Raw genomic sequence first — 11,605 nt, forward strand, 5'->3', positions numbered from 1 at the left:
ATTATTTAGTCATGTAAACAACTGTTGTGATATTATACAGAAATATTAAACTTTTTGATGTCTATTTCCATATCACGCTCCTAGAATTGCTCGAGACAGATGTACATCTCAATGCACATTCCAATCTTCTCCCAAAGTTATGAGAATCTGCACAAGACCAATAACTGTTGAATAAAGTTTCCAAATACCTAAAGTACTTGGTAATAGGCTAAGAATCTGTTTCTTATTTATTTATAATACAGTTTAATAGTCATAGATAAGAAAATACAAGCACAATTTTAGGAAAGGGTAGCTACCAACCTTTTGAATAGTTCAATAATGCAAAGGACAAAATCTGTTCATAAAAAATGTATTTTTTATTTCATTACAAAAACAAACCGTCCAATATCCATCCCCCCACCCCATGCAAACAGCTCCGATATAACATTCTTCAGATTTTACGTTTTTTCCATTCTGGCTCATTCTTTGTTTCCTCATCATCAGATTCAACTTGTGCAAACATGGTTTTGGGCTGAGTCCTGAAAGAAAGTTAAAGAGGAAAAATGTAGTCGGCAAGTGTTTATTAGATTAGACTTTGCTACTTTTCATCAAGTGGAAGCACATTTGGGAAATGAATTACATCTCAATTATTAAATATTAATCGTTAAACTTCTGGCAAAGAAAGGGATAATGAAAATTTAATAATGTTCAAGAAAAGAGCCAAAGAGTCTTTTAAAGGTTTTCCCTCTGTGGTAGACTATGTATATTTTCCTTTCCTTAAATAAAATGAAAACAAATGAAATTCAGTGGAACCTCAAACATCCGTAACCAACCTTTACCTCAAACTCAAGCTAACTGGAACCATTTGAGAGGTCAGATTATAGTCATCAAGCAAGAATCTACATGATCTTTGTAGCTCTCTGGGCTTTTCCTAGACTTAAATAGTCCAAATTCAGGTGATTATGGTGTACACAGATAGGAGAATTTGAGTTAATAGTTTTCTTATCTAATGAATTTAAAACAACAGATAACATATGCAGTAATTTGAGCACTGCCAGTAAAAATTCAAAACAAAGCAAATGAGGGAACATTCCCTTCCCCCCACTACCCAGATCAATGCATGGAAATGTCAAGCATTTGGGGAAATACCGCTGAGTACCGCTGCTATAATCCTGGCGTGCAGGACGTCAAGCCATCTTGCATTAGGACTTTCTGTGTTTTGTAAACATATCTGGTTCAATGACATTCCTTTTACACTGTTCACACAGAAAATAATTCCAATAAAATATCAAATGATTATAATTTATTCCCCTCTTGGTCATACTGCTGCTGATTTCCTTTTAAAAATCAGCTCTACCACATTATAAGAAAACATTAAAGCATTATATCTGAAGATGACATATTTTAGCTTACACATTTTAGAGTACAATTCATTATACTGAGGTAATTCCAGAATGGTAAATATAATAAAAACAATAATTCTTTTTATTTGGTAAATGAAAACGGCGTTGAGACCTTTTATTACTTCTTGCTCCTTCTTTATTATCTTGAGGAAGAAGTATGAAGCATTCACAGTCATGCTGATGCTGCTCTGATGCAAGCCATGTAACAGAAGTCTTCGCACATAAATCGGTCACAATTTCTGTCTCTCCAGTTACCTCACATATCTACCTAGAGAGCCCAAGCTGTCGCCATACACAATCCACCTCATTAAACTTTTTGTTGTCACTTCAAGACACTGCTATGGCATTTACGCCCAAGCCATAGCTCTAACATTTCCAAAAGCAGCTGCAGATTTTCATAGGTCATGAGTTGCTAAATTACTAGAAAGCAATTTCTGTAATTACTGGCGTTCTAACATGCTACAAGGCAACTGGTGCTCATTACATATTTCATCTTCTGGCAAAATGGTGACCACTTAGATACGGATAAACCCTGGTTTTAAAAATCCTTTGAATTAGAGATTTAATTTCTACAAGGGAAAAATATATGGTATTCTAAAGATATTTGGTAATGCCTCATAAGACATTTGTTGCAATGGGACTTAAGTACTAAAAAGCTGTAATGCTGCTTTTTTGGATATAAAAAAGAAAACGAATGACAGATCATAGGAAGAAAACCTAGAGCTTGAAAAGGCTATTTCATTTAGGTAGTTACTCTTTTCTATTCCACCTACTTCCAAAAGTATTTTTAGCAGATTGGTGGCTGACACAGAAAGGTAGAAAATCAATGGAACTATTTAACAAAGGGCAGAAAGGGAGTAATGATTGCAAAAAGGCATGAGAAAACGTTTTGGGGGGATGGAAATATTCTATAATCTTGACTGAAGTCGTGATTATGCAGATGTACACATTTGTCAAGACTTGAAATGAGTGTTTTTTTGTGTTTTATTGTATGTAAATTATACCTCAATAAATTTGGCTTATAAAGAAAATCAAAATAAAACAATGAGTAGAAGGTCAAGAACCAAGGAATGAAAAGGTATATAACTGAGCACAAAACTTAGTACAGAATTTCCTAGCAGCCAAGACAAAAGAAAAAAATCATTTTTTTGAAGGAGATAACTTTTTCCCCTCTCTAGTATTAAACTGGGCAAAATTCACTGAGTAAATTTTTACATCAGGGTCACTTACACTGTCTCTTACCAGACCACAACAGTTTGCATTTCCTCTCCAGGTACTTTAACTTAAGGGATATCAACTTGTTTGGAAGGTGGAATGGTCCTCTTTGCAAAACTCCACAAAATTTATTTAAAATTCCACTTTTTAACTAATAACAATGTCATTAGTTAATAACATGATATGTCTGCAACATCAAATCATGACACTTAGCTTTCAAACAGCCATGCTCCCCTTCCCCGATGGCCAAAATCAAGGCATAAACCAGTGTCCAAATTTTCCCAGCAGTGCTTGTTGATCACTTGTTCTTGGTCATTTTGTTGACCAAGTAGGGAAAAATGGAGTCTAAGAACTAGGCTCTTTTCAACAAATTGTATATCCATATGTGATGAATGAAATTGAACCCTTACCTTACATCATGTCTAAAAATTCCTCAAAATGGATCAAAGAGCTAAATCTAAGAGCAAAACTATAAAACTCCTAGAAGAAAACATAAGGAAAGTTTTATGACACTGGATTTGGCAATATTTTCTTTGATATGATATCAAAAGTACAGGCAGTAAAAGAAAAATAGAAAAAAATGGGCTACAGCAAAATTTAAAATTTCTGTGCATTGATGGACACAATCAATAGACTGAAATGGCAATGTATGGAATGGGAGAAAATATCTGCAAATCATATATCCGATAAGGGATTAATATCTAAAATATATAAAGAACTCCTACAACTCAACAGCAACAGCAACAACAAAATCCCCCCCAAAACAATTAAAAACTAGATAAAGAACTTGAATAGCCATTTCTCCAAAGACAGACAATTTCCAATAAGCACATGGAAAGATGCTCAACATCACTAATTACTAGAGAAATGCAAATCAAAACTACAAGGAGATACCACCTCACATCCACTTAGGTGACTACCATCAATCAAACGAACAAACAAAATAGAAAATTACAGGTACTGGCCAGGACAGAGAAACTGAAACCCTTGTGCACTGTTGGTGGAAATGTAAAATGGTGCAGCTGATATAGAAAACAGTATGGCAGTTTCTCAGAAAATTAAAAGTAGAATTACTATGTGACCTAGCAATGCCACTTCTGGATATATGCCCAAAAGAATGGAAAGAAGCATTTTGAAGAAATATTTGTACACCCATGTTCAGCACAGCATTATTCAGAATAGCCAAAAGGTGAAAGTAATCTAATGTCCATGGATGGATGAACAGGTAAAACAAAATGTGGCATATACATATAATGGAATATTATTCAACCTTAAAAAGGGAGAAAATTCTGACACATGCTACATGGATGAACCTTGAGGACATTATGTTAAGTGAAACAGGCCAGTCACAAATACCATATCATTCCACTTATGTAAGTTATCTAGAGTAGTCAAATTCATAGTAGTCAAAGATAGAAAGTAGAATGATGGTTGCGAGGGGCTGGGTGGAGAGGGAAATGAAGAGTTGTTTTTTAGTGGGCATAGAGTTTTACTTTTGCAAGATAAAAAGAGTTCTGGAGATTGGTTGCACAAAAACACAAATTTCCTTAACACTACTGAAATGTATACTTAAAAATGATATAAGATGGTAAATTTTGTGTTACTTTACCAAAATAAAACAAAAATTTTTTTTAATTAAAAAAAAAAAGAACTAGACTCTTGGACTTGAGAATAAGGAATAACAAACCCCCTTCCTAGGATAAAAAGGTGGCACCTTAGAGAGGGCCTCAGCCTCCCACCTGGGGCCGTGTCCAGCATAGTGCTTCTCAAACCATGTGTGGTACAAGGCCAGTCTTTGCTTTCTAATTTCTAATCCCTTCCAAATAATATATTTCTAGAAAAATAAAAAGACTACAAATACAAGTCCAAGTTTTTATTAGATTCAATTAGTGTATCAAATTGCTATAAATTTGCTAAGGGGCTACTCTCAATTCCTACACTCATCTCGTCAGCACTGGTTGGTGGACCACACTACGAAGACACCTGCCGGAAGTGTCATCTCTCCCTGAGCTTGGGAGAGAAGGGAGTAAACCAGGGCTCTGGAATTAGTAAGAATTTGTCTTCTTAACATAAATTTTTACACATGATGAGTTTCCTCCTACTACAGAAGACTATTTCTCATATCTGGAGAAGTTGGACCCGTAAGATGCTACTGAAGACTTGGTGAAGGAATGAAGTTTGAGGTTGCACGCTCACAGCCCACCCTTTAAAGAGCAGTCTTTAACTCTCAGGAGTTAAGCATAGGGAGGTGAAGTGTGGCCCACAGAAGGAAGTTTCCCTCACTCCTACCCACCCTGCCCCAAAAACAACATTCTTACAGCAGAGTTCAGAACCTTCCATCAGAGCTGTATATTGTTTGCTGAATAAAGACAGGATCTTCAAAAACGATGATATGACTTAAGTAAACTGATCATCTCTGTCTAATCTAGGGAATGTCAGTGTTTATAGAAGCAAAATGAGAATTATAGCTTTCAATCTTGCAGTTTTTCTTTGTCAGCAATTTTTATCTTTGAATTTATTTCCAGCAGCTCTTCTTTTGAAATTTTTTTTGGAAAGCCATATAAGAGGCAGACAAAAAAAAAAGATTCAATTTAGAATTATCTAGGGCATTTAAAACAGATTTCTTTAGTCACAACTTTTCAAGACAATGAGGAACAGAGATGATTAGGCAATGTCCGGCAGACTTAGGAATAGAACCAGGAGATTTCTTCCCAGGGGGATGGCCTATTTTTCCTTGGCATAGAAAACTACTATAAAAATAAATCAACAATGTCAAGCAGGAGGAAAATGACATTTGCAAAATGATAATATGTTAATGGATTTGAAAATCCTTAACAGTTAGTCCAGAAATTCCTGTTTTTAAAACCAATGGGAAACTAACAAATAAACAACAAAAAATCCTCTAAGTCTCTACTAACATTGTCACTGGCCACAAAAATGGATTCCCTTCTGGGCTGGTTGAAGAAACGGAATTTGTACACTGATCTTCACACAGACTCCACTGGGTGCTTCCACAAGGAAAAACAGAACTAACCAAACTAAATGGGTACTGAAGACCTGGCAACAACTCAGGAAATACACATGTAAATAAATAATGTCTAAGAAATATATCCCACCACTTCAGGAAAGCATTTCCATTACCCACTGATACCCTGTGTTTTATTTAATCAGTTCCTTCAGAATTCTATACCTCCTTTGTCAACTCAAACATACAGCCTCATGGCAGATTTATTTCAGTTGCCCCAAACAAAAGCCTATAAAGAGACTTGAAAAAGAAAATAAGGGGAACATTCCATTCAGCCAAAGGTATAACCACTGTGGGTACTCAACAGGTTGTAAAGTAAGCCTCACTGAGAACGAGTAAAGTACCAACCTTATTGAAATCAGCTTTATCCAGACCGTTTATTTTATTACTGGCTTATGTCCCACACTTACCCATTTTTCTAAGTGTTAACTGGAAACTTAAACATACAGAAGGCTGATGAGAAACTTGTGTTTTCTAGTTCTGATTAACTCACTTGGCAAATAGTAAACATTTTTCACTTGACTATACATGTCAACTTGTTTACTAGAGTTACCAAGAAAAGGAGAAGAGATTAGATATCAACATACTTATTGCTGCTAACCGTTAAATAAACAGAAGGCTGAAGGGTTTTTTTTTTTTTTGTTTTATTTTGTTTTAGCTTCAGTAAACTCTGCCTTTGCTAATAGTCACTATTTCATAAAGCGAATGTCTTTCTCAAATTTATAAATTCTGATTATCTGATACTTTGTGCTAATTAATTTCCCCTTGGAACATTTTAAAAACTGAATTCTCAGTATTATTTTTACAAAGTGAATCTTTCCCAGCAACTGTGTTAAAGAAAAATGACAAAAGCCCAAAAGAAACTGAGTCCCACCATCAGTGTTTCCATCCAGAGGAATTGTGTGCAGAAGAGTCAGTAATAAATAATGATTTTCCTCTGCAACCTTCAAAAAGAGCATTTCGGGGTGCACTGTTTGTGCAACAGAATCCGTGTGAGCAGGGCTGCCCTTTCTCTTCTGACTAAGCTCTACCTAGGCCTCTAACACTCCTCCTCTAGCGCTCAGGCCAGAGAGAAGCCTTGCGATGTTTCCAGATGCAGTGGAAGGTCCACAGGTCAAATTCTAAGACGGATATTCTTCTGATATGATTCATTCAAAAAACATAAAGTGAGCTCCAGGATAATAAAATGAGTATGAGGGGAAATCACTTGTAATATTTAGTCATCTGTATGTGAGTATAAACCACAGCTTTTTTGGCGCAGGGCCCATTGTTTATTATGTTGGAAAACCTCAAAGCCAAAGTCAATTATAGCCATGACTTGACAATCTGACACACTTGTTAATCCTGTTAGGATGAATACGGTCCAGCTGAACTCTGACCCATTCATCACAATTGCAGAATTATTAAGACTAAATAAAGGGCCTGAGCAAAAGATTCCACTTGAAATGGTTCCTTCTTTCTGGTAAAGAGCTAGTCAAAGATACATCTAAAAATATATATATATTAGGGACACATAAAACAATGAAAGGTAATAAGATGTTTCTAGATAAAGAATGTTCTCTTTTCTTCGGGAAATGAAAAATAACATTTTGGAAAATAGATAAACATATCTCAGACTCATTATATAGGGCATACTAACTCACAATGTAATGTATGAGAGGCCAAAGACTGGGTGAGGATGGAGAAAGGGACGCATACGAAATCTGTGGAAACTAGAAACAAACAAAAAAAGAGAGAAAGAAAACAAAAGGAACCCTCTAAAATCACAGTTAGCTACCTTACTGCCAAGTGGCTAAACAAGTGAGAATGATTAAATCTTTGAAGAGCACACAGACAGACCTGAGGCAGCCCAGGTATCATCAGTGCCCTCTCTAAGTCACATTTATAAAATATGTAACCGTGTATGCCACGATTTCTATTCAAAAACACGTATGAAAGCTGGGCATTAGTGTAGCCCCACTCTTGGACTTCATACACTGGCAATGGTCTCAGTGAAGGCAGGTGAATCTCATAGCAGGAACTAAACCCCAGAACTTCTGATTCGCACTCCTAGTGTTCTGCTAATCCTTGATGGCTCACGCAATAATCCTTTCAGCTTCACTTTTATTCAACTTTTTCAATATCTACTATCAGTTGCTTTGTGATAAGAAGCAGTATACTGCAGTAGTCAAAAGTAGGAGCTTGACTCTGAAGCCAGGCCACTGTGTTCGAACTCTAATTCTGCCACCTGCTACCCATGTAGCTTTGGTCAAGTTATAAGCCTCAGTTTCCTCATCTATAAAATAGGGACAATAATGCCACTTACCTCATAGTACTGCTATGAGGATTAGATGAATAATATATGAAGTTTTTAAATAAGCCTGGCATGGTGTAAAACTATCACTATTATTATATAGCTTGCTTTGGCTATCAGGTGTTCCTAATTCTATATAATAGGTATACCTTTAAAAAGTTGTATTTAGAACATATTTGATAAAATAACTTATATATTAATATGTATTAATATGTTTATATATTAAATACGATATTTTAAATCCTGAGGGAAATACTTTTGTTATGTAATCTGTCTTCAGTTTGAATCTCTATAATCTAAATGATCTATTATGAACATTTGAATTTTCCTAAAGGTAAATCATTTGTGATCTTTTTGTTACTAAATTTTAGTGTGCAAAATAATCACCTGGGGAACTTCTTAAGATGCAGATTCCTAGCCCCAGTGTCACAGTCTAATTGAGTTGGTCTGCAGTGGAGTCTAGAAATGTGCATTTTTAAAATTTTTATTTTATTATTAGTTCGAGTATACAGTACATTGATTAAACATTTATATAGTTTATAAAATGATCCCCCTAATTGCTCTGGCTCTCCACCTAGCCATTACATTAATGCTGACTGCATTCTCTATGCCGTGCTCCCCATCCCCATGACCATCTATAAACTACTATCACCCTATTCTCCCAGCCCCGCAACCCCTCTCCCCTCTGGCCATCACCAGATTGTCCTCTATATTTGTGAGTCTGTTTGTAATAAGTTTGTTCTTTTTGTTCCTTAGATTCCGCATGTAAGTGAAATCATATGGTATTTATCTTTCTCTGTCTGACTTATTTCACTCAGCATAATAACCTCTAGGTCCATCCATGTCATTGCGAATGGTAGGATTTCACTTTTTTTTAGGATTGCATTTTTTTTAATGGCTAAGTAATATTTCATTGTATATATGAACCATAACTTCTTTATCCAATCATCTGTTGATGTGCATTTAGTAAAGGAAACCATCAACAAAATGAAAATACAACCAACTGAATGGGAGAAGATATTCACTTATGATACATCTGACAAAAGGTTAATATCCAAAATATATAAAGAACTCATATAACTCAACAACAACAAAAAAACAAACAAACAAACAATCCAATTAAAAAATGGGCAGCAGACTTGAACAGATTATTTCTCCAAAGAGGAAATACAAATGGCCAATAGACATATAAAAACATGCTCAAGGTCACTAATCATCAGAGAAATGCAAGTTAAAACCACAATGAGATATCACCTCACGCCTGTCAGAATGGCTATTATCAATAAATCCAAGAACAACAAGTGTTGGAGAGGATGTGGAGAAAAGGGAACCCTCATACACTGTTGGTGGGATTGTAATTGGTGCAATCACTATGGAAAACAGTCTGGAGGTTTCTCAAAAAATTAAAAATGGATATACCTTTTGACCCAGCAATTGTACTCCTGGGCGTTTATCCAAAGAAATCTGCATTTTAAACCTTTCTATTCCCACCCTCAACTGACAAAGACAGTCCACAAAATCACTTTGAGAAGCACTGGCCTTTACATAGGAATATGGTGGTAAGTGGTGATCGGTCACTTAAATATAACTCAGGAAAAAAGTTACATTTTTCTCTGTGGGTTTATGTCTCTTCCTGACACAAATAAACCTTTACTCACTCAAAAAGTGGCTTCTTTAAATATTGCCTACTAACTCAACATGACTTTAAACGGATACTTTATAGGTGGGAATGACATTTTAATATACATACATATCCATCCATGTATCCCATATCAGACAAAACATGCACACTGAAAATTAAATTGACTGAACCAGCAATGATGGCAGCTTATCTGGCAAGAAAAGTGACCATGGCTGACAGAGCTGTCAGGCTGTCAGGATACTGGCCAGAGTCCAGGCTCCCACACACATGTATCCCTGTCTGATGTGTAAGCTAATAGCATTCTGGATCTATATCCTGCCCACTCTCCAGCCAGCTCCTTTCCCCTCCTTCCAGCAGTATCTTTTAACAAGAAACTGTAATCGAATCTGCCCGTGTGTTACTGAACAAGAGTTCTCTGTGATCCTGCTGTGTTTTAAAACTTTCATGGCTATTACACTGCTAGTGCCAGGAATGAAGCTTAAATACTCACTCGATAAATGTAAAGTGTTCAAAGATGCTTTATTATCAACACTGGAAAATAAAAGTGAGTATATGTTATGCACAGCAGGTAGATTTGTGTAATGTCTAATCGTGCTTTTCTGTGATAAAGCAAGATACAGTAAATCTTCATTTCATCACTGACAGAAGTCAATTGCAGTGAAGAAAAACAACCAGACACACATTCTCAATTACAGTGACCTTTATGAAAAGATCCTTTTAAATATTAGCTTCCCTTCAAACACTTTGCCACTTGGCAGTAAATAGTATCCTCTAGCAGGTGAACACAGGAGAAGTAGCACTGCAATTCTGGCTAACAAATTACATGCCACAGACAGACAGTGCCATGAACTTAATTACTATGCAATAAATGTAAGGTGATAAAAATTGGGTGGAAGGGAAGACATAGAAACAAAATGCAGCAGGTGTATGCGAAGGGAGATTGCAATGCTCTGAAGAGCTCATTAGATTAGTGATCAGAAGAAATGAAGTCTAGTTCTAGCTGCAATCACTTAAGTCTCTAAGCTTTGGCCTCCTCACATTTAAGGTGAGGACATGACAATATCTGTTCTATACACTTTGCAGCGCTACTATAAAACTAGCGTATTATTCAACTGTAAATTTAACTAAATCACCTATAGTGCAGGAAAATATCATTAGGTAATGGTCGCCAGTGAATACAAATAATTTCCACTTGAACTAATTCTATTTAAAGAAAGTTGAAACTCTGGATGAATAATTTTCTAAGAAAATGTTAATTACCAAACAGATTCAGAAAAGTCAGAAATTCCAAATTACTTACCATGAGGAAATGGAAAAGAAAGAGAAAAATTAATGAATTACTACTTACCACGCCTCCTCCACAAAACACCAGGCTTGGAGAGTTTCACAGGTAAATTCTATCAAATTTTTACAAATAGATTTAATAATATTTAAAATAGTTTGAGAGTAAATATAGGAAAAAAGCACATGAAATTTTTACGAAGCCAGTCTAACACCTGAGGGAAGAATAAATCATAACTATGTGAGGATCACACCGAAGATGTAAGGATGATTCAATATGAGGAAATTCAATAATATAACTCATCATATTCATTGATCAAAGTAGAAAAGTCATATGATTGCTTCCACAGAGATATGATAAAGGAACTCAGTAAAATTCAGCATCTGTTTCAGATGAATCTGTCTCTGGTCTTCATATGGTGTTTCCTTCGCATGGGATGTTCTGCCCTTGGATATCTTCACGGCTCATTCCCTCATTACATTTAGGTCAAAGATTGGTTTAGCAGAGGTTCTACCTGATCACCTATCTAAAAGTAGTGCTCTTTTCTCCCCCTGGTTGCCCTGTGTACCCCATTTCTATTTTAGTTTTCTTTTTTGTACTTGCTACCATCTAACCTTTATGGATTTATTTACTGTCTCTGTCTACTAGAATATAAGCTCCATAAATACTAGAGCAGTATCAATTCTTACAGAAAAATTCTGATAAAAACAATAACGAGAACAGGCAGCCCTACAATAAAACTGTTTGGTATTGATACTTGAATAGA

General features: G+C 35.7%; 1 protein-coding gene across 1 annotated transcript in view; it reads right to left on the reverse strand.

Moving 5' to 3' along the window:
- Positions 1-337: 337 nt before the first annotated feature.
- WDR70 (WD repeat domain 70) overlaps positions 338-11,605 on the reverse strand; it is a gene marked incomplete at its 5' end in the record, with an annotated part of 57,707 nt that continues 46,439 nt past the window's right edge. Inside the window, one exon of the mRNA XM_023536916.1 lies at positions 338-518. Within this exon, the coding sequence (XP_023392684.1) occupies positions 431-518 (88 nt within the window). The remainder of the gene's footprint in view (positions 519-11,605) is intronic.

This window comes from Pteropus vampyrus, unplaced genomic scaffold (genome assembly GCF_000151845.1).
Source record: "Pteropus vampyrus isolate Shadow unplaced genomic scaffold, Pvam_2.0 Scaffold172, whole genome shotgun sequence".
In the NCBI taxonomy this organism is placed as follows: Eukaryota; Metazoa; Chordata; class Mammalia; order Chiroptera; family Pteropodidae; genus Pteropus; species Pteropus vampyrus.